Genomic DNA, 26,018 nt, shown 5'->3' with positions numbered 1-26,018 from the left:
TACACATTTATTTGTTATATGTGTAGGAAGGATACTGGACAGAATATAGATACATATGTTCATAAAATATATATGTACATGCATGTTGATTTACACAAGCTAGCCACGTGTGTGCCAGCAATAACAATCCATGCAATGAAATCGATGATCAAAAACCCTAACGTGGCAAGAACACAATCCACACTGAAACTTATGAGCTACGCGTTAGCCATGGTTAGAGTACACCTTCATATTGATTTCATCAGCCACAAGCTCTTCGGTTACTATATGAAACAAAGATATCAACACAAGAAGTTTTGAGGTATTAACCGAATAACAATAATATTATTATTATGGCTCAGTCAACATTAAGAGCAAAGGAAGAAGAACAGTACTCGTTTGTGTTGTTGAGCGGACACCGAATTCCGGCCGTTGGATTGGGGACGTGGAAGTTGGGTTCAGAAGCTTCGAACTCGGCTGCTACGGCTGTTGTAGAAGCGGGTTATAGACATATTGATACTGCATGGGAGTATGGTGTTCATGAAGAGGTATGCTATGTATACACGTATCCTTTGATATCTAATCTTTTACTGCTTTAAATGGCTGTTTGGATAGAGGTTAGACGGCTGTTTTCAAAAAGTAGTTTTCAGTATTTTGAGTCAGGTTTAAACGGCCTCTTTAAATAGAGTATAGAGGTTAGACGGTCCTTTGACATAAAGTTTTCAAAGGTTGTTTTGACAAGAAGTTTTCAGTATTTTGAGTCAGGACGATATTAATCCGACAGTATTTTGAGTCAGACAGTATTTTGAGTCAGGACGATATTGTTGTGACAATATTGTCAGAATTTTGAGTTTTCAGCATTTTGAGTCGGGACAATATTGTTTTGATAGTGTTTTCAATATTTTGAGTCAGGACAATATTGTTTTGACAAGAAGTTTTCAGTATTTTGAGTCAGGACGATATTAATCAGACAGTATTTTGAGTCCAGTATTTTGTATTTTGAGTCAGGACGATGTAGTTGTGACAGTATTGTTAGTATTTTGAGTTTTCAGCATTTTGAGTCAGGACAATATTGTTTTGGCAGTGTTTTCAATATTTTGAGTCATGACGATATTGTTTTGACAGTGTTTTGAGTCAGAACGATCGTCTAGATATTGCTCAAATGGCCATTATGACCATTTTTTTAATGGTTTTGACTTTAGAGTCAAAACTATTGTCAACATATTATTTTACGGCCGTTTTCATCAATAATTTTTAAAGGTTGACATTTTCACAAAGGCCGTCTGAGTGTTTTGTGAATGAGTGTAATGGTGTGAATTAAATCAGGGGTTGTGTAGCCATAGCATGACCTATAATTGATGATATATATGTGCCAAAACAACTTATTTGTTTATTTATTTATTAGGTAGGGAAAGGGCTTAAGGAAGCCATGGATGCTGGAGTAGAAAGGAAGGATCTCTTTGTTACATCCAAGTTATGGTGCAGTGACCTGTCCCCAGAACGCGTTCGTCCGGCACTCTTAAACACCCTTCAAGAGCTTGAGCTTGACTATCTATCTTGATCTTTATCTGGTAATGATTACCCGATCTAATTTGACGTTAAAAAAATATTAGTGCCCAATACGCGAAGGCTTTCTCCCAGGAATGTATTCTTGATTTTTTAATGAATCCTAAATATTACCATCCTCCATTCCATTCCACTTCGCTTGTATTGTTTGTTGGGTTTTTGTAGTTGGGGCGGGTGGTTAGAGTTCGTTTGATGGTTCTATAAGGAAGACCTAAGGAAGGTAGGTTATAGAAAATAAAGAAAAGAAGGATAAATAAAGTAAAGGGGTTTTTGATTGGTCCGGGAATCCCATTTTGGATTCAGTATGGATAAAAGATGTTCGTATGTTATACTATTCAATTCTCGACGACGAATTAATTTAATAGCTCAGATATTGTTATTCATGATATTGATCCGATTCAAGATCATCGATAGGTAATGCATTCATTGAATTGACAGGTGAAAGATTTATCATCTTTATGGGATTAAATCCCGAGTTATTTTGAAAAAAAAAACGATGAGATTATGGAAGTAAATATTCTTGCATTTATTGCTACTGCACTGTTCATTTTAATTCCTACTGCTTTTCTACTTATAATTTACGTAAAAACAGCCAGTCAAAATGATTAATTACTTTAAATGAAACTTGACTTCTGAATTCTTATCAATAGTTGAAGAAATCAAATGAAAAGTATTCTATTTTTGTAGAAAAAGTGAGCCACCGGTTCAGGTACAAGATACTATCATTACCGCCTGGGCAATTAGACATCCAACCCGTAATCGCAACGACCCAATTGCAAGAGCGGAGCTCTACCAACTGAGCTATATCCCCCGAGCCAAGTGTAGCATGCATGAAGGAGTCAGACGCTTCTTCTATTCTTTTCCCTGGCGCAGCTGGGCCATCCTGGACTTGAACCAGAGACCTCGCCCGTGAAGTAAATCATCGCACCTATGGTCCAACCAATTGGAGAGAATCAAGATATCTTTAAACTTGATGATTTTTGAATGCTAAACTTTGTGCTTGTGTTTTAAGGTTTAATTTAAGTATGTTGGTTGAGCTTTTTATATGTTTTATTTATTTCTCTTTGATTTATTTTATATTTGTTTTTAAATTTGTATGCTAGTATATTACTCTTATCTTCTTTAGTTTGAATAATATTAGGATAAATGTTACAAGAGTTTTTATCATGATGATACTAAAAAGACACCACATTAGATATGTACTCCAGCATGTTTGTCACATCATATGGGCCATGACATCATATTCGCCTTGTGAGCGAAGAATTGTCATACGAGTCACGGCTTTCTCAGTTGTCACGTCAGTTATATATGTGTTAGTCAAATATGTCATAGTGGCCATGTCCAGTTACGGATATCACTTGGGCCATTTGATACGTGCAACACAACCTTATATATACGGGCTATAACGTAAATCAAGTGGTGTTTGATATGTCGATCGTGGTTCTTAGCCAAACAGTTAAACATACAATACGGATATCATATGAGCCATATGAAATATAAAACACAACCTTGCACGGGTTATGCCACACATTGAGTGGTGTTTGGATAGTGTGTTGGTCGTCTTTCTTTAGCCAAACTAGCTTTATAAACTATTTTATCATAATCTTTATATGAACCTCATTCTAAATTTACAGATCCACTGGCCATTCCGTCTTAAAGACGGAGCCAGCAGACCTCCAAAGGCAGGGGAGGTTTTGGATTTCGACATGGAAGGCGTATGGAGAGAAATGGAGAAACTTGTAGCACAAAACCTCGTTCGAGACATCGGGATAAGCAACTTCACATTAAAGAAGCTCAATAAGCTCACAAGTTTTGCTAAAACCATGCCATCTGTTTGCCAAGTAACACCAGACACTTCAAATCTAATTCCATTCACATCATATTATACATTTCATAATTTCGTGTTTCGCATTTCGTTTGGATTTTTAGATGGAAATGCATCCGGGATGGCGAAATGACAAAATGCTAGAAGCATGCCAAAAACACGGAATCCATGTCACGGTAACATAACTTGCAAACCGATCGACATTAACATATATTGCTTTAGCTAAAGTTAACCTCTTTGGTTGTATTGATGTTATAGGCGTACTCGCCACTGGGATCCCAAGCTAATGGACGAGATCTGATCCATGAACCGACGGTGGAGAAGATAGCAAAGAAGATAAACAAGAGTCCCGGGCAGGTGCTTGTGAGGTGGGCTATCCAACGAGGGACGAGTGTAATACCCAAATCGACGAACCCTGATAGAATCAAAGAGAACATGGACGTCTTCCATTGGGTGATACCAGAACAGGATTTTGATGTTTTAAGTAACATCCTGGGTCAGGAAAGAGTATTGGACGGTGAAGAATTGTTTGTGAACAAGAACGATGGACCGTACCGCAGCGTGGCGGATGTTTGGGATCACGAGGACTGAAATGACCATCACCTCTAGTTAGAATAAGTATGTAACTGATGTATGAGATCATGAAGACTGAAAAAATAACTCACTTTTAGTTAGAATAAGTATGAACACGAACCGGACGGATGATATAAATCGAACTTGTATGTGATATGTTGTAGAAATGTTGGTTATTTTGGTTGTATGTTCATGAATAAAAGTAATGTACTGTGGTGTACCTGTTTTATAGCTTTATGTCAAGTTTTATTTATAGCTCTAAACATCTATTTTTGGGTTTTTTTATACATGATGATTCAGGATTTGGAAGTTATAGAATTAATAGTATTAGTTCATATGCAAATGCAATCCATGCATTCAACTGCGAATTGCAGCCGGAGGTGCGGTTGTTAACAGTCTCAAAGCAAGATGGGAACAGTCTCAAAGCAAGATGGGAATTGCAGCGCGGTTGTCGTTAACAGTCTCAAAGACGGCTTTTGAATGACCGGGTTGGCAACATGGTTCATTTATTACAACCACAAAGCAAGTAAGAATAACAATGAAGATGTTAAAGACCAGAACCGCGATAACCTTGTGTTCAGTAATCCTAATCTAGGAGAGCGGCCATATAGACGTCGTAGTGGGGCGTACATTTTCTCTTCAACCAAAACAAATCAAGGAACAGCTGATATGGCTAATATAAATGCTGCAAATCAGGTTGCTAAATGCCCTAATGTTATTGTTGATGGAACGTTTATCAAAAGAATGATTTGGTTTAGTAACCTTTTGTGGGAAAGAGGGTTCGTGTTGTTTATTGGCGTGGGTTAAAAGGCGTGGAATTACTAGAGTTCAAACAAGTAAAGCAGCTGCAAATTTTGGATTGAGCTGCTAGACTAGTGTTGTGCAACTTCAAAAGGAGATGATCAACATCAATATTTACAGTACCAATATTCACAGAATTTGGATTCCAACTACCATATGATTCAAAAATAAATATAAAAAAAGGGTTTTAAATTCATTTCATGGACATGTAGTACATGAAGTTGGTTCAATATCTCTCCTACCAGTGAGTTCCATAAACTTATCCCTAAAAGTCAAAATAGGGCATTTATCAACCAATTTTGACCCATCATAACCTTCTTTAAGAAAAACACTACTTCTTGCACCCTTATTAGTAATGTAAAACATACCATGATGCTTAATTAAACAAAGCAACAACCGGGCCGGTAACCTCAGCTCCGAATGAAATGCATCGAACTGACCCGAAGTCAACCGCTTCTCCATAGTCAAACTAAGTACCTCATGAAGCACTGCAACCACCCTCTTTCTAGCTTTCGGGTCCGACACTTCAAACCTTTTCGCATTCAAATAAGGCTACGGGAACTCCATTTTCTGCCATTTTTCAAGTTGTTCAAGATACCCCGCGTTCGGTCTAAACCCAACCGGGAAATTCAAACGAAACGCAAACGGGCCCGGAAAGTTTCCATCTTTTGATATCCGGGCCCGTTTCGAGCTCCCAGTGTCCAACATTCTTGAAAGCATGAATTTTTCTTCACGGGCTGTAACCGCTAGTGACGAATCCCAAATTCCCAGTTCAAGATAACGTCTCCCGTGCAGATCCTTAACCGAAAAAAACTCGGGGTATTTCGGAATTAACGACTCCTTGTAATCAACCGGCAAACCGAAATCAGGCTGCACAAAATCAATACTTTCAAGCGGCAGCCGACACTCAACCGACAACATTAACAACTTTCTCAAATTCTTAACCAAAACAGGCTCCATTAGCTCATTAGCCAACACTTCCTCATCAGCAATTTTTTTAGCTTTCGCAGTGAGCATGACCGCAGGCGGCGTCTTATAACCGCTACTAACATAAAAAATCGACGGATTCTTTTTGATAACATTAATAAAGTTCCATTTTTGAATAATGCCAACTTCTTTCTCAAGGTCCCTAAGTAACAAAGACTGATTCTTTTGTGATTGGATAATCGATTTCAGTTTCAAGATTGCGGTCGGTTTCTTTCGGAGGTCCATGGCTTTGTCTAGTTCATGTACTCTATGGTATACTTTCTTCATAGGCCTTCTTCCAACACTGGTTTTGTGCATGATTTGAAGTAACATATAGCTTGATTTCCCAAATGGGTTGTGGTACCAATGTGATAAAGATTTTATTTTTGGTGGAAAAACTCTTTGAAGCATTTCGTCGAACAGTTGGTGTGCACAGATGCAGAAATAAGATTTGTAGCTTCAGTCAAATAGAATCAATACTCAAAATTGTTGAAGAATGTTTTTGATGTATACCAATTGGCAGAAAGAACTAATTTCAGCAAGGTTAAGAACCAATTGGTAAAAGTTTAGTTTAGGGCTTTTTTTTGTTTCAATTTGTGCTCCTAATTTGAATTGAAATAAGCCCTTTCTGTTTTGACTTTTATGTTATATATTATTGAATTAATTCTAGTGGGCTATTTATATATATATTTTTATATTAATTGTAAATTAATTTGTAGATTTGATTTTTAATAAGTAGAACATTAAAAGAAGTTTATTCAAGCCTAAGTGTCAAAATATTTATAGTGAATTTTGGTTTTTGTTCTTACTGTTTGATCAAATTTGCGATTTTAGTTCAGTAGTGTTAAATTTGTGGTTTTCATCAAATAGTTTTGTTTTTACTATCAATTGTAATTAAACCCGACCCAGCTCGTTAACTCTCGTCATCATATTCATCAGCGTGAGGGGCAATTTTGTCCTTTTTTCTCTCAAAATAAACCCATGCCTAATTCTCAAATCCCATTTTCATCTTCGTCGTTCTTTCCTTCGTGTTCCACAAACCCTATACGAACAAACGAGAATTACGATTCATCTCTAGTGGCTTCGATCATGACACATTTGGTAGATAAACGGGCCAAACGTTTACAGAACCAATTAAGGACAAAACGTGAGGGGCATGCCGATGGATTTAACGACCAGAGTTAACAGGGTTAGTTGGGTCGGGTTTAAATGTAAGTGAAAAAAAAACTATTAGAGACGAAAACCGTAAATTTAAAATTATTGAACTAAAACCGCATATTTAATCAAACCACAATGACAAAAACTGCTGTTTTCTCAAATTATATACCTCATAGTTTAAAATATTTAATGTCACTTAACGTAGTAAAATTGGTCACTAGTGTCATGTGATATCGATGATGTCCAAGCTCTAAGTTTTCTAAAATTGGTCTAGTGGAAACCCTCACAAAAATCAACCGAACCCTCACAAAATGAACCACAAAACCATCCTCAAATCAATCCACTATTCTAACAATTTGCACAAAATTAATACTTAAGTTAATCGATTTTCTCAAATGGGATTTTCATGCATATTGTGTTAAGCGGTACTTTTGACTTGTATTTATCATTAAATTAAAAAATGAATGTCTGTTTTCTACGTACATAATTTTACAACAAATTCAAGAATCATTATGAGTTTTGTCTAAAATGAGTACTTGTAGATAAAGTCATTTTCTGGTTCTTCCTTAGCTTTTGATAGAACCTTCCAATCTTGAGTCGGGTACGAATTTTCCATGAAACCAAACCTGTTTGATTTCTCTAACTTTCGACCAACGTATGTTTGACCATTGTTATTGGCCAGACCGCTCATACCATGAATGTTATACGAGTAGACTTGGAAAGACTTAGATGTCATGGGCATGTAGTTGTTGCTAGTTGTTGTGGTGTTAGACTTAGGTGGTTGGTAGGTGGTGTAACATCTGCCGCCACGTGAAGGTACACCATGGTTGTGTTTGGATTCATAGGTTGTGATCACGGATTGTAAATCATGCGAGGCTCGTTCCACAAGCTTTCGCACTGGGCAACCTATATTTGTACATTTGTAGTAGCTTCTTGGATTCGGATTCCCTTTAACTACTTTTTGTCCATATTTCCTCCATTTGTATCCATCATCAAGAATATCAATCTCGCTTTTCGTTTCTATAACAACCTTCGGTTCTTGAACAGCTTTACTCCCAACATGCGACATCGCTTCACTCTCATCCTCATCTATTTTCCTGTAGTAGAGAAGTAAAAAAAGTCTTTAGATTATGTATTCACTTTTAAGGTTATTTTGTCTCAAATAATTATTCATTTTGTCTCAAAGCAATTATGTATTGTCACTTTTGTCTCAAATAGAAACAAAAACATCATTTATTCACTTAGCAAGACCAAAAATAGTTTTTTTTGTCTCATTTATGACAAAGTCCACAAAACAAAAATGGATGTGTATATAAAAGAATGCAACTATACCATCTCTTAGCGTTGGGCAGGTCGGACTCATTTTCAAGGTCGGTGCCTGATTTACTGACCGAAGAGTCTTGATCGTACTCGTCTTCTCCAAAGGAAGCAAATGAATTTTGAGAGGTGGACTCAAAATGATTTTTATCATTCGAGTAATCAAGCAATGAGTTTTGGAATGAGTTTAACAATGACTTCTTCATATTTTGTGGCATTGGATGATTATGCTTCCCTTTGTAAATAATTTCAGTGATATACCCATTTAAATCCTTCTCAACTTTCTTCTTGGTTGGACAATTAGGATAACTACACTTGTAGTAACTACGCGGTTTTTTGCTTCCTTTGACTTGTTTTTGTCCGTATTTTCTCCAGTTATAACCATCTTCAAATTTGCCATGTTTCTTACTAGCTTGAATTGAGTCTAGTTTTTCACCTTTATGTGGAGATTGTGCCGATTCTGGTTCTGGTTCTGATTTTATCTTGTTGATTTCAACGGAGATGCCAAATTGTTTGGGTTGACTATTGTCATCCCACTCTAGAACTTGACTTTTCATTGATTCCTCCTACACCAATATAAGAAAGATAAGGATCTTCAATCTCTAACATAGATCCATTAGATCACACACTTATAATTATTAGAAATGAAAAACAAGAATCAATGTTATTGTCTCTTTGACTATACTCAAAGTTTCATTAACCGAAAAGTCAACTAAAAAATTTATATAAAGTTTTCATAATATAAGGAAATTGCATACCATGTTGTGTCTTGAAACATTTGTTTTTCCCTCTTCAAGATCATAACCAAAATAACTTCCTGTTGATGGAGATGAAATAATCTACAACAAATATTAAGCCAATCACATTAAAAATCGAAACCCTATTAAAATAAAAAAAGTTAGAATCTTTGAACACAAAAACTTACATTGGAATTGAATAGGAAAGAAGGAGAATCAAAGAACTGATTTGTATATGTAGGGGTGAAAGAAGGAGGAAAGGGTGCAAGAAACTGATTTGAACTTTCAATTCCATCGTTGAAATCAAACAAACCCGAAGAATTCGGTTCTTCATTCATGTTATCATTTGCAACAAGATTGCTAAAAGAGTTATAATAATTCAATATTTCGTGTCGAGAAACCGAAGCAGAAGTGTTCAATCTTGCACCTGAAGCATCCATGATGTTTAGTATTAATGCAAGTTTTAACTTTCTTTATCTAATATTTCTTGTATGAAAAAAATGATATATAGTCAAAAGTTTAGAAAGACAAAGATCACAAAGAAAGATCTCTAGATTGAGATTGTGTGTGTGTGCTTGTTTGTTTTTGGATTTGAAGGTCTATGAAGTTGTTTATAAATGATTTGAATTTAGCTATTTTGTTGGCTTCTGGGAAGGTTGGATTTTGTGTTGACTTTATGTGAAACAAGAACAAGAAGTTTGACGGTTGACTATTTCTTTAGGAAAACCTTTGACTTGGTGTTTAGCTAGAATGGGTGAGTTCAAGAAAGACTGAACCCTCGTATCTGGACCAGTTCGTGCATCATTGGTTTGGTTTTAAAGATAGTGACAGTTGGAGTGAAATATATAGAGAACTTTTCAAGCCATCATCAAGTGCAAGCATTAATGATGTAAGCAATTATTTGATGTTCTGTCATAATTATTTTTCAAGGACTTTATTTTCGGTTATACATCCTAATAAATGGAACATTATTGCACCATCTTTTTATTTTTTTTATACGACAAATTTCTTCTCATTTGAAAAGACTTTTGTTTCTGTCATTGGATCACCAATCTCAAAACTGAACAATTCATTTATACATTTTTTAAGCTTTAGAAGCAACAATTTATTTTAGAAAAAAACTAAGCTAACTCTTAACTAATTAAAATAATTTTTAACAAATCCTCCTAATTAAAAATACATTGTGGTCGCAAAATGGTAGCAACTTATAACAAGGTAAGCGGTTGCAAAAACGTCACAAGTTGTAAATAAGTCATAATATATTTGCAAAGAGAGTCAGTTGCAAAACGATCACAATGTTACCGTTTCTATGTTTTTTCTCACCGAGTTTTTGGTGGTGTCACGGTTGTAACACGTCACTTGCTACAATTTTGTGACCACAAAATGTGATCGTAAATACCCAGTTTTCTAGTAATGAATGAATGAATTTTATCTCTAGTTTATCTTTGAAGAGGTATGTACCCGCCTCAACACCAAGCAAGGCGGGTCAACCCACAAGATAAAGACATTATGAAGGCACAAAGCCAAAACCTATGCGCATGGCGCATACAAAACATGCTCAGGCATCATATGCCCAGGCACACATATGCTCGCGCATCACATATGCGCGCAGCGCATCAGCGCGCGGCGCATATCACATGCTCGTGCATATCACATCTGCGCATGAAATATCTGCGCGTGAGAATAAAGAGAAGACCCCGCGCATCCTCAGGGTGAGCGCATATCATACGTGCACATAATCAACCTCGTCCTTATCCAAATCAGGATTAGGGCAACCTTGATTGTGCACATCAGACAACCTTCCAGAAGGTATCTTTTTAAGGAGAAAGAATATGCTGATGTTGATAGCTGCCGAATGAAAGGTCGACAACTCAGCATGACACATGTGTTACCACGTGATTACAACCAACGAGAAAGCGCCAGGTGTCCCAGAGGACACGTGGCGCAGTGCGATTGGAGGAAGCCAACGAGGTTGAGCCCAACCGGTGGTAACCCTAGCACTATAAATACAGCATCAACTCCACTTTGATGACACATTCACACTCAATCATTGACAGTTACAAGCAGTGATATCACATTCAATCATATTGAATTATATTCACTCACAGTCAGTTACAGAAAACACACAGTCACACAATCAAGAGTATTCAGCGATTCAGCAATACTCTTGAGATTCACTGACTCACACATTATTATCTTCTCCACAAAGATACTGATTCTCACGCCGGAGGGTTACCCCAAGGAGGACCCCTCTGTCCCTTTCTGAGGGGTAAGTAACGGCGTTGTTCATTTTGTAGGTGGAAGAACACGGATTCAGAGGAACCATCGGTGAAACAGTTTAATCATACCCGAGGAAAGTAGATCTGCTACCAGTGAGTAGATCCACGTTTCTTCATTGGCGCCATCCACTGTTACAAACGGCAATCAGATCTCATCCAGATCTACAAAAAAATCAATCACCATGGTTTCTGGAGTTCGTAACGTTGATCAAGCTCTGGAGGATATTGAACGTGAGGGTGTTAACGACGGACAGCAGGTTCTGAGGGTTCCGCGTGATTCTACGCGTACCACCAGCAACCGTCCCTTCGTCACAACCCCTCACGGCCAGACTGAAACTCCTCCAGACGATCACACGTTACAAAATATGGCCGGCGCGAAGCTGAAAGGACCAATGGGTCCAGAAGATGAAGCAAATGATCCGAATGAATGGCTCATAAACGAGCAGCGGCGTCTGATTGAAAAGTACAACGAAATGGTCAAGCAGAAGAAGCTAGCCGACCAAACACAAAGGCAAGCTTTTGATAAGCAGACTACAAAGAGGCCGCGCGCGCCGGAAGAGGGACATTCTGTTCACACTGCACACACTGAGTTCAGTGATGAAGAAGTGCATAGCATGAGGAAGACACGGGATACTCATGCAGGAGGCTCACAGCTCCGCGCGCCTGTGAACATGGCGCCTGGAGCCAGAGCAGATCTGGATCTGCACATGCCGTACAGCCCACCGATCAGAGGGCAAGTGGACGTAACCACGCCCTACAGACCAGCCATCCTGGTAAAACACTCAAAGTTTACTGCGCGCATCGCGCAGGCTCCCATCCAGCACAAGACAAAGATGCCAAGTGGTCTGGGCAAATATGATGGCACAACAGATCCAGAAGACTTTTTGCAAGGTTTCTATAACACGGGAAACCTAGAGAGCTGGACGATGCCAACATGGTGTCATATGTTTGCTCGCTGCCTCACGGGCGCCGCGCGGGTATGGTTCGAAAGCTTGCCGACAGGGCAAATTGATGGGTTCGAGGAACTATTAGAAAAGTTCCAAGCCCACTTCGTACAGCAGCGCATGCACACGCGCGATCCTGATGACATCATGCACTGCATACGCAGGAATGATGAAACGATTGAAGATTACATCACTCGTTTCAATCAGGAATCCCTGGCAATCGGGGGTATAACTGAGCAGCTCCTGCGCGTGGCCTTTATACAAGGCACGCGCAGTGATCAACTGCGCCGGGCTCTCGTAAGCAAAGATGGTATGCCCACCACGTGGGCCAAGTTAATGGAGGCATCGCGAGTTTTTGCGAGAAATGAGAAACAGATTGCCCAAGATAGGGCAAGAGAAAGAGCGCATCAGGCAGAATCACCGCGCAGCAAAGATAAGAGGGCCAAACAGAACTCTGTATGGTCCAGGTTGCAGCCAACAAGTTTTTCTTCCGCGGAAAAACAAGCGCAACCAACCTCACCACAGCCCCAAAAAGAAGTTCGTAATCGCGGGGAGGGTGACAAGAGGGAGGGCGGCAGAGATCCTAGCAGACCTCTGCCAAGAATATGGACGCCCCTCACTAAAACACCTTCACAGGTGTTAAGTACTGAGAATGTCCAATTCAAGCCCCCCAAACAACTACACTACAAGGGACCGCAAAACAGTGGCAAATATTGTGAATTTCACAGGTCCCCGGGCCACAACACCGATGCATGCCATCATTTAAAGGATGCGATCGAGAATGATGTAAAGTCAGGCAGGCTGGCTCACTTGGTAAAAAACCAAAGAATAGAGGATGAGCAACCGGAAGGAGCCTCTGCCAACAAGAAATATAAAAGAATCTGTGTGGCTGAGGGGGGACGACAAGGGCAGACGTCAAAAAAAAGAAGCGCGCAAATCCACGGAGATTGGCGCGAGGAGCAAGTCATCTTCCCAAGAATCAGGGGAGGCCCTTCAATAAGCAGTCCTCTCGTCATCACCACACACATTGCTCATTACGAAGTGTCAAAGGTCCTGGTGGACACTGGAAGCGAATCTGACATTATGTATGAGCAGTGTTTCAGAAAGTTAGACCCGGCAGACCAAGCGCGGCTCGAAATTGTGAACGCACCAATCTGTGGTGTCTCAAATGAAATCATACATCCCCTAGGCCAGATTCAGTTTGAACTAACTATGGGGGATGATGAGCACAAGCGAGCCGAAGTTGTCAACTTCTTGGTCTTGCCCACCACGTCATGCCACAATATGATCCTGGGTAGGGGAACGATTGCCCAATTTAATGCTGTACCGTCGCCAGCGCACGGCGCATTGGGGATCCCTACACCAACAGGCGTAACATTTGTTTACCGCGATCATTTGTGCGCAGTGACAAGCACGCCGCGGGAAGGGAGAATGAAACTTCCAATGGCTGACAATGCGCCAGAGAAGTGGATTTTAAACCCAAAATTCCCAGAGCAAACGGTCACAATTGGCGCTACCATTTCAGACGAAACGAGATTGAGAATGAAAAAGTTGCTCACAAAATACACGTCGGTTTTCGCGTGGCAACACTCCGATATGACGGGAGTCCCGCGAGACTTGGCGCAACATTCTCTTAACACGTTCAAGTCGGTGGAGCCAATTGCTCAGAAAAAGAGAATCATGGGGGATGAAAAGGCGAAGGCCATGAATGAGCAAGTGGAGGACCTGTTGCGCGCAAACATCATCCGCCCGATCCGATACCAGACATGGGTAGCCAATCCTGTGATGGTAAAGAAAAGCAACGGGTCATGGAGAATGTGTATTGACTTCAAGGACCTCAACAAAGCATGTCCGAAAGACTGTTACCCCCTCCCAAACATCGACGCAAAGGTGGACTCCGTGGCTCCATTCAAGCTCAAATGTTTCCTGGATGCCTACAAAGGCTATCACCAGATTCAAATGGCACCACAGGATGAAGACAAGACTGCCTTCAGAACCGACAAGGGTGTTTTTTGTTACACAAAAATGCCCTTTGGTTTAAAGAATGCGGGCGCAACCTATCAGAGACTTATGGATTCGGTTTTCAGTGAACAAATCGGAAGAAATCTAGAAGTCTACGTTGATGATTCGGTGATCAAGAGCAGGGAGGAGAGACAAATGCTCAAAGACATCGAGGAAACTCTTCAGCGCCTAACGGAAGTTAACATGAAGCTCAACCCGAGCAAATGTACTTTCGGCGCAGAAGAGGGGAAATTTCTTGGTGTAATGGTCACTAAGGATGGTTTCAAGGTGAACCCTGAAAAGGTGGAAGCCATCCTTGACATGCCTTCACCATCCACCATGAAAGAGGTTCAGAAGCTGAATGGTAGATTGGTGTCAATCAACAGGTTCCTAGCGAACCACGCCAGCAAATCTACTCCATTCGTTAACACCTTGAGGAACTGTTTGAAGAAGAGCCAATTCAAGTGGACGCCTGAGGCTGAGCAAGCTTTCACTGAGATAAAAGAATGTCTCATAAAGTTGCCAGCGCTCACAGCTCCACTTCCTGGCGAAACCCTTACATTGTACCTGTCAGCTGGAGACCGCGCGATCGGCGCAGTATTATTGGTGGATCGCAAGGGGATACAAACGCCAATATACTATGTGAGTCGGGTGCTCACAGACCCTGAGACGCGCTATTCCATCATGGAAAAGTTAGTTTTGTCACTAACACACGCGTCGCGCAAGCTCCATAGATACTTCAATGGTCATCCTATTGAAGTTCTGACTGGTTACAACATCCAGCAAGTCTTGCGACGCCCCGCGCTCTCCGGAAGGCTGACAAAGTGGGCGCTGGAATTAGGTGAACACACGATCACTTATAAGCCCCGTCCAGCGATAAAGGGTCAAGTTTTGGCGGATTTCATCACGGAAATCCCAGACGGAAAGATTGAAGAAGCTCAGCGCGAGGTAGACCCTCCGCGAGCAAATGATGAAGAAGATGTTTGGAGGCTATTCACTGATGGAGCCTCCAACAGCGAAGGGTCTGGCGCAGGCCTCAAACTGGTGGACCCTGATAATCATGAATATACTTATGCTATCAGGTTGGACTTCAAGAGTACCAACAATGAGGCTGAGTATGAAGCCCTGCTGGCTGGTCTGCGCATCGCGCGCAAGTTTGGGGTTAAAAGACTAGAGGCGCATGTTGATTCTTACTTGGTAGCTGCTCAGGTCAACGGCCTATATGACGCCAAGGAGAACACAATGCCTCTGTATCTAGAGCAGGCAAAAAAGCTCGTTGAGCAGTTTGACTTCTTCAGAATCATACACATCTCGCGCAGCGAAAACAAGTCCGCTGACGCGTTGAGTAAAATGGCATCAACTAATTTTGATCACTTTGGCAAAGATGTCAGGGTGGAGGTAATGAGCAGCCCGTCAGTGCAAACGCAATCGGTCCTTGTAATTCATACAACCCCTTCATCCTGGATAACTCCAATAATGGAATTCCTGAAGGAGGGGAAGTTACCGGACGATCGCGCACAGGCGAGAAAGATAAGACACAAGGCACAGAACTATGAATTACTTGATGGTACATTATATCGGCGCTCTTATCTTGGACCGCTCATGAAGTGCCTGGATGCTGAAGAAGCAACCTATGTGATTAGGGAGATTCATGAAGGAATCTGTGGAATTCACGCTGGTCCGCGCATGGTGGTTGCCAAGGCGATGAGCTCAGGCTACTATTGGCCAGGCATGTACTTGGATGCGCTAAAAGAAATCCAAAAATGCAAGGCATGTCAGAGCTACGCGCCAAACACCATGCGTCCAAAGAACAACTTGATTCCAGTCACCTCCGCATGGCCTTTCCACAAATGGGCCATTGATATTGTGGGGCCCCTGCCGCAAGCGCAAGGGCGAGTGAAATTTTTGGTAGTGGCGATAGACTATTTCACAAAATGGGTTGAGGCCAAGCCACTAGCAAAAATCACAGCTGAGGCGATGAAGCAATTTATCTGGAGCCACATCATTTGCCGTTTTGGCCTTCCTATGGAAATTGTGAGCGACAATGGCAAACAATTCACTGACAGGAAGATATCAAGCTGGCTCAAAGAATTGCACATCAACCAAATCTTCACGTCCGTCTACCACCCTCAGGGGAATGGCCAAGTGGAGCGCGCGAATCAAAGTTTGCTAAATGGGCTGAAGAAAAGGTTGGAGGGAGAATCCCATTCTTGGGTCGAAGAGTTACCTAATGTCCTGTGGGCGCACAGGACATTAAGCAAAACTAGCAATGGCGAATCCCCGTTCAGCCTAACCTATGGGACAGAGGCTATGATCCCAGCAGAAATTGGATGCCCATCCCATAGGGTACTCATGATGAGCAAAACTGATAACGAGCGCGAAAGAAGATTGGACCTTAACTTGCTTGAAGGGCGCAGAGAAGCGGCTATCATTAATGAAGCCAGATACAAGAAAAAGCTGGAAAAATATTATAATCAGCGCGTTAAAGAGTGCCACTTCAAGAAAAATGATTTTGTCCTTCGAAACAATGAAGCTAGTCGCGCAATACCCCCAGGAAAAATGTCCCCCAATTGGGAGGGACCTTACCAAATTTCAGAAGATTTGGGGAAAGGCGCGTACACTTTAAAAGATTTGAATGGAAAAAAGATATCGCGCGCGTGGAACGCGGCACAACTTAGAAAATGCTTCATGTAAAAAGTTCAAATTTGTAATCAAGGCTTTTAAGCCATCATGAATGATGATTCGCGCTATCTTTCAATATTTGTCGCGCTATCTTTCAATATTTGTTCTATAAACCTTTGCATACATGTTTCACGCTTCCTTTATTAATTTGGAGCAATATGACAACACTATATTGACTTCAAAACAAAATAAAACGAAGAAAAACATACATGCGCGAGCCTTAGCTCAAACGCGTTAACGAGTCTTAACTCTAAAACATCAGGGCCTTAGCCCAAACCTACGAGCCTTAGCTCAAACACGTTAATGAGTCTTAACTCTAAACACGTCAGGGCCTTAGCCCAAAACAAAGAGCCTTAGCTCAAAACACTCACAAACATCCATCTTACATCCCGCGCAGCTTGATCATAAAACTCCTTAAACGACTAAGGCAAAGTACATGCCATAACATAGTTGTTAAGGTCTCAGGTCGAGATCGCGCGAGGAATCAAAGTGGATATCTGACTAACACATGCTGACATGTAATGGCTAAAACTCATACTTCCATGTCAAAACAGCGCGACTATGACGCGCGAAAAAGGAATTGTGAAAAGTTATCGCGCATGTCAGCATAAACGAGATACTGCGAAACCACTTACAAAATAGGACTATGGTTAAGTGAATAATTTCCTTACAACCTTGTTCTTATTTTAACGTGCAACCATATCTTATATCTATACAAGCAAACATGAAGAGATGAATGGAAATGCACAAGATGAAAGAAGGAGAAAACAAGTTTCATTCCATTGCATTGAAATTTACAAGTATGATGAGTTACAAATTACAAGTACAAAAAAAATAAAAAAAAATAAATATACAAAATTTGATGAAGGGCTTCTCAAGTCTCCACGTCGACGTCAGCCGCTTCATCACCCTCATCATCTCCCGCAGCATCTGGCGCGGTCTGCTCCTCATCCCCGAACTGACCATAGTCAAGTTCTTCCTCCTCATTGGAGTCTTCGATCACAACGGTGTCAGGAGCAGATTCTTTCGCCGCGCCAGAGCCGCTGGCAGGGGCAACATCCCCCGCGCCACCATCATCGCCACCAGCCCTCTCGCAATCATCAAGCAACTTCTTTAGCGCGCCGAGGTCGGGCTGGTCAGCAAGCGCAGCTATCTGTAAATCATTAGAAAAGTAATGAGTACAAAACACTTAGAAAAGTTAGTCAAGTAAAACTCATTAAGAACAAGGTACCTGCATAAGGATGGGGATGGGAGTATTCATATACTTTTCCCCCACCGCGGCCATGTCCGCGCAGGCCGCATCGCTCTTGTAAGGGTACTCGGATGGGTTCTTCCTCAACATGCCATACTCATACCCATCCGTAAACCCTTCAGCTCGGCCCACCAAACGCGCGGCGGCATTGCAGTCCATCACAAGGGCTTGAAACTCGGCGGAATATTTCATCGCCAAAGCGCAGCGAGCCATGCCCTGTGACACCAGCCATTGGCGATCCTGCGCGAGGCCAGCAACAGACGTCTCGAGGGCAGGAACCTGAGAGTTTAATAACTCAACAGTTTCCTTAGTCTTTTTTAGTTCCTCCTTATCAGACGCTGCTGCCGCCAAAATTTTTTCTTTCTCCGCCTGCGCAGCACCAAGTGCTTCCTGGCTAGACGCCGCCGTCGCCAAGGCCTCATCTCTATCGGCCTGCGCGGCCGCCAAATCCCTTTTCAGGCGCGCAACCTCGCTCTCCAGTGATGATTTCTCAGTGATACTCTGGACGATAGCTTGGTCACGCGCCTCGGCCTGCTGTTCCAAGACACGCACTCTGCGCGCGTACTTGGCAACTTCGGCCTCCGCCAACTGCTGCTTCTCCCGCGCAGCTTGGAGCTCATGCCCGCGCTTGATGTATGCGGTGTTGGCACTTGCTCGGTTTTCACTGAGCTCCGCCTGGAGTTTCTCAGATCGCGCGCGAGCATCAGACAGGTTCCAGGCGGCCACCTTAGCCTCTCGCTGGGCTTCCACAAGAGCGTCTCGTACTTTAATATAATCACGACGAAGCTCTTGGGAAGCAGCGAAGAAAGCCGACCCAGCGAAAACATGGTCGTTCAGCAAGTCCGCGCGGGTGCGCTCCTCCTGATACCTCCTTTCAGTAGGAGGCACGGCATGAGCCCAGAAGTCCTCGCATACGCCCATGGATTGAAAGGAACTCTCTTCATTAATATTCCATCTCGGGCGGTAAACGTGGTCACCTTCCTGCAAAACACAAGAAAAGTTCTAAGTCATAAAACATACTTATATGGAGGTACGCGCAGCGGACCAACAAATCAATACATACCTGCGGGGATGAAGCAGGAAAGTCAGCGCCAGCCCCACCAGAAGTCTGCGCTGCGAACACTTGCGGCATCGCAGGGCTGGCGCGGTCTCCCAAGGAGTCTTCAACTTGAACCCCCTCGTCCTCCTCATCTTCTTCAACAGGCCTCTTCTCCTGCGACCTGGAAGGCTCCAAACCAGCCTCGCGGGGAGGGCTGCGTGCAGGAGGAGGCGAGGGAGGTCTCGACGCCGCCAGTTCGGCGCGCAATACGGTTTCCTGCTCCTTGGTAATCCCAATAAGGGGAGACTCAGCACTAGCAGGAGCAGGACCAGAACCAGCGGCGCCGGCAGCGGCGCCAGGAGTATCACCAGCAACTGTTGCGCCAGCTACAACTCCTATGAACAAATAAACAAGGAAAAATGGTTTATGACTGACTCCAAAGGGAAAAATTCAGAAGACATATGTGCAAAACTTACCTTGGCGCAATTCTGTTCGCGCATCGAACATCGCCATAAAATCCATTCTACCCTTTTCAGAGGGTAGAACAGGGGACTTCGATGGAGTCCCCGGCGCAGCCGTGGCACCTTGTGGCGCCTGCGGCTGATCTGTTACCGTCGCTGCCTCTGCAAACATTTAAAGGAGCAAAGGTTTAATAACAATTCAGCCAGATGAAGATAAATAAAGTATACCTGTTGCAGGCGCGGCACTGCTTCTCTCTTCAGCCGCGCGAAAGGAGGAGGCGACGCCACCATACCTCAAGTGGACAGGAGGTCTGCCCACTCTCACAGGCAGAGAAGCTAAAGAAACCTTTGTGGTAAACACCTGGGTTTCCTTAGGTCCCTTCGTTTGAGCATGGGGATGAGCGACAGGGGTGTCATCTTTCTTCTGTTTCTTACTGGCCCCTGCGCCAGATTTCCCCTTAGCTTTGCGCTTTAGTAGGGGCGCCTCCTCTTCCTCCTCCTCCTCTTCCGCGAGCTCTAGCTCGTAGTTTTCAAGCGCATCTACAAAAACAACCAACAGAACTGTTAATAAACTTGGATATTCTATAGGAATGAGCATAAGTGCGAAGGCTTACCAGGCGCGTCACTGTCAAAGTCAAATTCCAGATCCACTGGGATGAACATGTTATCGAAGCGATCTGGGAAACCAACTTCCCCAGCGCCAAGCGCGACGGAGCCACCCTCCACTTGTTCATCATAAGCGGCAAGGACATAATCCTTGGTGACTGCGCAAAAACAAATCAAGTGATATCAGCAAAAGAATTATGTTCGCGCAGAAAAAATAAATAAACCAATGAAATTAACTTACACAACCCGTCGACTTGGATAACGGGCTCAAGCGCGCTATCGGCCCAAAGCTTACTCATGCCGACCCCAACCAGCGCCTCCTCGCAAATTTTCTTCGCGGGGGATGGTTCGGCGGTCAGTTTCTTAACCCAGGCGCCAGTTGGGTTCTTGAGGACACCCTCATCCGCAGGCGCAGAAGTGATAGAGCGCATGGTCATACGGATGGGGATCACACCGGCCCTAATGTAAAAAAACCTCTCAGACCAGTCATGAAGGCTCTTGAATGAAACAGTGGAGCACTTCACCTTCTGACTGCGAGGAATAAAAGAGATCCAATTGTCTTGGATCTTGGCCTTATAAAAATACTGAAAGCGCCGAGGAGTGGGTTCCTCGCGCTGGGATTTGCACATGAACTCAAAGTGAGTCACGCGCACGAGTCCAAACGGATGGACTTGGGATATATGAATCCCATAGAACTTCAGCAGTGCACCCACAAACCTTGTCATCGGGAGACGAAGGTTGCAGTGGGTGAAAAAGTGGCTATATAGGGATATATAGCCGGCAGGCGGGTCCGCCGCCGTTTGCCCGGACCTAGGCAACATGCAGCCAAACAGGGTGGGAAAGGCCTGAGAGGTGATGAGGTTGTCGAGATCTGCCTGCTTCAATTTGCAGGGGATTTCATTCCACCTTTTGGTGGCCTTGGTCCTCCCTACTTCCTCCGATGTGGTCTCAACAACCTTCTTCCCCTTCCCCTTTTGCTTCAATGTCGACATCACCACAGATTTCACAAGGCGTCTTCGAGAGGCAACAGAGGTGATTGAGGGGCTAGACGAGTCTGAACTATCAGACATACAACTGCAGCAGCAGATAATCAAGAAATCGAAAAGATGAAAACACTCAATTCAGAATATGAAAGGCAGAAACAAGAAAATTATCAACAATGAAGATGAAGATAAAAATTTCCTAAGGGCCTCCTTTTATAGGCCCAGGAGAGAGAAATGTGGCAGCTGATCGGATTTCACGCGCCCCCACTCGCGGGTCCAAGCCAACGAGGGCGCGACACGTGTCCCTAACACTGTTGAGGGGACATAAAATTGTAACCGACCTGCCACGGAGCAGAGACGCGCCCCCACTCGCAGGTGCTAACCAATGCGAGCGCGACACGTGTTCAAGACAGCTGTGTGAGGGGACGTGAAAGGCAACTGTAGCACCTCGAGCACACGAAACGTCTGACATGTTTACGGCGCACGTCACCACCAACTAACCACGTGTTTGGACCCTTCGTTTTCAACCAAATGGATAGAACTTCGCGCAACGATGGAAGCAACCAGGAAAACGACAAAACCCCATTAAAAGACAAAAATCAGTAAGTCTAATATCCATCTTACCGCGCTCGCGCGAGATAAGACACACATTAGACTGGGGGGGCTTGAAGAGGTATGTACCCGCCTCAACACCAAGCAAGGCGGGTCAACCCACAAGATAAAGACATTATGAAGGCACAAAGCCAAAACCTATGCGCATGGCGCATACAAAACATGCTCAGGCATCATATGCCCAAGCACACATATGCTCGCGCATCACATATGCGCGCAGCGCATCAGCGCGCGGCGCATATCACATGCTCGTGCATATCACATCTGCGCATGAAATATCTGCGCGTGAGAATAAAGAGAAGACCCCGCGCATCCTCAGGGTGAGCGCATATCATACGTGCACATAATCAACCTCGTCCTTATCCAAATCAGGATTAGGGCAACCTTGATTGTGCACATCAGACAACCTTCCAGAAGGTATCTTTTTAAGGAGAAAAAATATGCTGATGTTGATAGCTGCCGAATGAAAGGTCGACAACTCAGCATGACACATGTGTTACCACGTGATTACAACCAACGAGAAAGCGCCAGGTGTCCCAGAGGACACGTGGCGCAGTGCGATTGGAGGAAGCCAACGAGGTTGAGCCCAACCGGTGGTAACCCTAGCACTATAAATACAGCATCAACTCCACTTTGATGACACATTCACACTCAATCATTGACAGTTACAAGCAGTGATATCACATTCAATCATATTGAATTATATTCACTCACAGTCAGTTACAGAAAACACACAGTCACACAATCAAGAGTATTCAGCGATTCAGCAATACTCTTGAGATTCACTGACTCACACATTATTATCTTCTCCACAAAGATACTGATTCTCACGCCGGAGGGTTACCCCAAGGAGGACCCCTCTGTCCCTTTCTGAGGGGTAAGTAACGGCGTTGTTCATTTTGTAGGTGGAAGAACACGGATTCAGAGGAACCATCGGTGAAACAGTTTAATCATACCCGAGGAAAGTAGATCTGCTACCAGTGAGTAGATCCACGTTTCTTCAATCTTCTTGGTGCATATTCTTACAAGTGAAACCTATTTATCTATAAACTCTTTACGATAATCGGAATTATCAACATTAACTTTGCTTAGTTGTTTACCTGTGCAAATAGCAAACATAAGCATATGAAGCTGTTTTCTCAGATATATTTCTAGATAGCCTTTGCACTCGACATGATATATACAATAGACGACACTCCAATTTCTAGTTAATTCATTATCATATATAGGGCATCTAATGATTTAAGTCAAGACCTCTAGTGTCAAGAATATTGAGTATTGACCCTAGCTGGGAGTCTATATATTCATTTAGCTAACATGAGCCAATTTGACTAAAACTATACAACTAATAAGTGTTTTCAATTGATTTTTACTAATTTCTATTTTTTGAACTTTCTTTATGATGCAAATACGTAACCATATTTAAATAGTCTTTTTTGTTCTTTTGTTGATTCAAAAGGGATAAGATAGACAGGTACATATATTGCTTATTTAACTTATAGATCAGTTAGAAGAATTGACTAATTCAACCTTCGACGTGTAGAAGTTACCTGCAAATTTCATGGAAGTTTCTTACTTTCTTTATCACATATTATAATATCAATAATAACAATGATCTCATGACGATAAGAGGAAAACACACGCGTGTAGATTTGACAGGGGTTTCCCCTATTGGATCAATCCCACTTAATAACGAACTTGATGACTCGCCACATGGGTTAATATTAGTACTACGGGAAGGTTTACTATTAGAGAATATTATCGAATATGTTATCAGAGTTCCATATTATAGTGTTATCATAATTAGAAGATTGTATTTGATTATGTTTCCTTGTACATATCTCATTGTTACATGTTACGGGATTTTCATTATTCTACAATATTCTCTAATATTTACCAATATCATTGGCAAGTATCAACACCCCAATTTTAATTCTCTATATTTAGAAATTTTCAAATGCATAATTGATCACATGCATACTTTGTGCATCACCAGGGGTGAACATTAACCAGGTAAGACCCATGAGACTCATCACACCTGAACACGCAAAACTTGTTTATAGTTCAACAGAGCCGGTTCACCGCATATAGAATATGGAGTTAATCGGATCCCGGGATTGAAGGCAGACGTGCGAACCGCTTTGTATTTCAATTAATTATACAACCTAGTTGATTTATTGTTTGATTTTGTTATTTTCTTTATGAACTGATTTATTTTAGTAGTTTAAATTGTTTTTTTGTTTTATAAGAAATTATCATGTGTGACATACCATTGTATACCTATGATGAAAAAATCTTTGATTTGCACATAATATATGTTGATTGATAGTAATTAACAAGGGTTATAAACCTTATTTTGTTAGTTATGTTTGTGTTGTTTTCTACAAATTGTAATGCAAGCTTAGTAGTTTCCTAATAAAAATGATCTCATATCAAACAATGGTCCAATACTAACAATCAGTTCTAGGACCTGAGAAACCCGTCTAGGACCCGAACTGATTAATTATTAACATTAGGGTCGGTTCTTGGGTCTCGTATTTATTATTAACCGGTTTCCAGCGGAGAGGTATGATTGGAACTTCCGAAGCCAAGTCAGCACCTCCAATCAATTCATCACCACCATTAGCCATTAGGTAGCCATTCCATCGCCACCGGTAACCTGTGGCCATTGTAGGAACTGTAGCACCACCATCTACCATCATATCATCACCAATAGCCACCATATATTCTTCCCGATCTCGATACTTTATACAAGGAAGAAACGCATACATAGGCGTGTCTACGGTCATTTCAAAAACCTAATAGCTCTAATATGATATTATGCAGTTACGGAAGCGCTATCAAATTAATGATTCAATAACTTGGTGATTAAACATAAAAGCATAATTTGTTCTTTACAATAATCAAAACTCAAAAACCAAAAACTATACAACACTCAACCTCAACTTAAACTAAACATAAAAGAGTCAAACATAAAAACATTATAAATATAAATAATATCATTAAATTTCATTTCAGGTCACATAATATTGTTAATACAAAAAAAAAAAAAAAAAAAAAAGAAAAAACTGAACACAGTCACAAAGTTTATCTAGTAACTAAATCAACAAACTTTTAAGGATTTAAAAAAAAAAATTTAATGACCAGTAAAGATTACGCAAATCTAAAGATCAAAACATAAAATTTAAAACAAAATAATAAGGATATATTTTGTTGAGCATTTATAGGAATTAATAGCAGGTAGTTTACGTTTTATGTTGAGATAAAAGGCGAGCCAAGGAAGCTAGAATTAATCATACAATGGAGAGCAAAGTAAACGAAGCGCCAGCGATCGGCATCGACCTTGGAACAACGTACTCTTGTGTTGCGGTTTCGAACCGTGGTCGAATCGAAATCATACCGAATGAGCAAGGCTACAGAACCACACCGTCTATTGTTGCTTTCCTTGATGCTGAACGTCTCATTGGCGATGGTGCCAAGAACCAAGTGGCCATGAACCCTGCTAATACCGTATTTGGTCAGTCTATTAGTTTTACTTGCTTTTTATTTAGTAGTTTTGATCAAATCTTAAGAAAATTAAATATTCACTTAAGGAGTAGTGTTTAGACTGCTTAGAGTTTATGTTCATGATTCAGGATAAAAGTAATAAAACTGTTTATGAACATGCTGAAGTAAATGAATCAAAAGCAACATGTCACGTAATAGCTTATCGTACAATAGGTACACGAATCCCCTTTTTTTCACGAAATCGATCCATGAAATCACATCCTAACATCTCGGAATCGTCAATACATATCCAATCAATCATTGGTTCACCGAAAAAAACAGTTTTGGATCGTTAATCGATCATTTTTTTACTTTTTTTCACGAAAATCGTTTTTGAGCGTTTTAGGTTTTCGCTGAGCGTTTTAGGTTTTTGGTTGAGCGTTTTTAGGTTTTGCCTTTGAGCGTCTCGCGTACCTATTATACGTTAAGGCATTATTGTACAGTATCTCGACCCTATTGATTAATTACCCTGAAGAAACGTGGATCTACTCACTGGTAGCAGATCTACTTTCCTCGGGTGTGATTAAACTATTTCACCGATGGTTCTTCTGGATCCGAGTTCTTCCACCTACAAAAAAGAACAGCGCCGTTACTTACCCCTCAGAAAGGGACAGAGGGGTCCTCTTTGGGGTAACCCTCCGGCGTGAGAATCAGTATCTTTTTGAGAAGATAATAATGTTGTATGTAAGTG

General features: G+C 41.8%; 2 protein-coding genes and 1 pseudogene across 3 annotated transcripts; 1 reads left to right on the top strand and 2 right to left on the bottom strand.

Moving 5' to 3' along the window:
* Positions 1–317: 317 nt before the first annotated feature.
* LOC143610428 (aldose reductase-like) lies at positions 318–3,990 on the top strand (annotated as a pseudogene). Its single transcript, XR_013149585.1, has 5 exons — positions 318–527; positions 1,385–1,550; positions 3,180–3,386; positions 3,475–3,546; positions 3,629–3,990. The product of XR_013149585.1 is annotated as an aldose reductase-like (transcript).
* Positions 3,991–4,952: 962 nt separating this feature from the next.
* On the bottom strand, positions 4,953–6,196 carry LOC143610431 (protein WHAT'S THIS FACTOR 1 homolog, chloroplastic-like). Its single transcript, XM_077084915.1, has one exon. The coding sequence runs from the start codon at positions 6,119–6,121 to the stop codon at positions 5,297–5,299; it is 825 nt and encodes a 274-aa protein (XP_076941030.1). The 5' UTR covers positions 6,122–6,196; the 3' UTR covers positions 4,953–5,296.
* An 842-nt stretch (positions 6,197–7,038) lies between these two features.
* On the bottom strand, positions 7,039–9,528 carry LOC143610427 (putative WRKY transcription factor 26). Its single transcript, XM_077084912.1, has 4 exons — positions 9,111–9,528; positions 8,944–9,024; positions 8,201–8,751; positions 7,039–7,965 (listed from the first exon to the last, which is right to left on the bottom strand). Exons 1-4 carry the CDS (start codon positions 9,360–9,362, stop codon positions 7,392–7,394), a joined length of 1,458 nt encoding a protein of 485 aa, XP_076941027.1. The 5' UTR covers positions 9,363–9,528; the 3' UTR covers positions 7,039–7,391.
* Positions 9,529–26,018: the final 16,490 nt, after the last annotated feature.

This window comes from Bidens hawaiensis, unplaced genomic scaffold (assembly GCF_021521415.1).
Source record: "Bidens hawaiensis isolate Kalapana, Puna unplaced genomic scaffold, B.hawaiensis_p1.1 tig00026279_1, whole genome shotgun sequence".
Lineage (NCBI taxonomy): Eukaryota > Viridiplantae > Streptophyta > Magnoliopsida > Asterales > Asteraceae > Bidens > Bidens hawaiensis.
The sequence above is the reverse complement of the archived record's forward strand: the minus strand, read 5'-3'. Positions and strand labels throughout refer to the sequence as shown.

What these genes read in the sequence shown, in the direction of transcription:
- LOC143610431 (XM_077084915.1), bottom strand. Translation starts at nt 6,121, where the DNA reads ATGCTTCAAAGAGTTTTTCCACCAAAAATAAAATCTTTATCACATTGG.
- LOC143610427 (XM_077084912.1), bottom strand. Translation starts at nt 9,362, where the DNA reads ATGGATGCTTCAGGTGCAAGATTGAACACTTCTGCTTCGGTTTCTCGA. An exon ending in ATGTTTCAAGACACAACATG is followed by an intron (nt 8,752 to 8,943) that starts GTATGCAATTTC and finishes ATATTGGTGTAG; the next exon opens with GAGGAATCAATGAAAAGTCA. An exon ending in CTGCCCAACGCTAAGAGATG is followed by an intron (nt 7,966 to 8,200) that starts GTATAGTTGCAT and finishes TCTCTACTACAG; the next exon opens with GAAAATAGATGAGGATGAGA.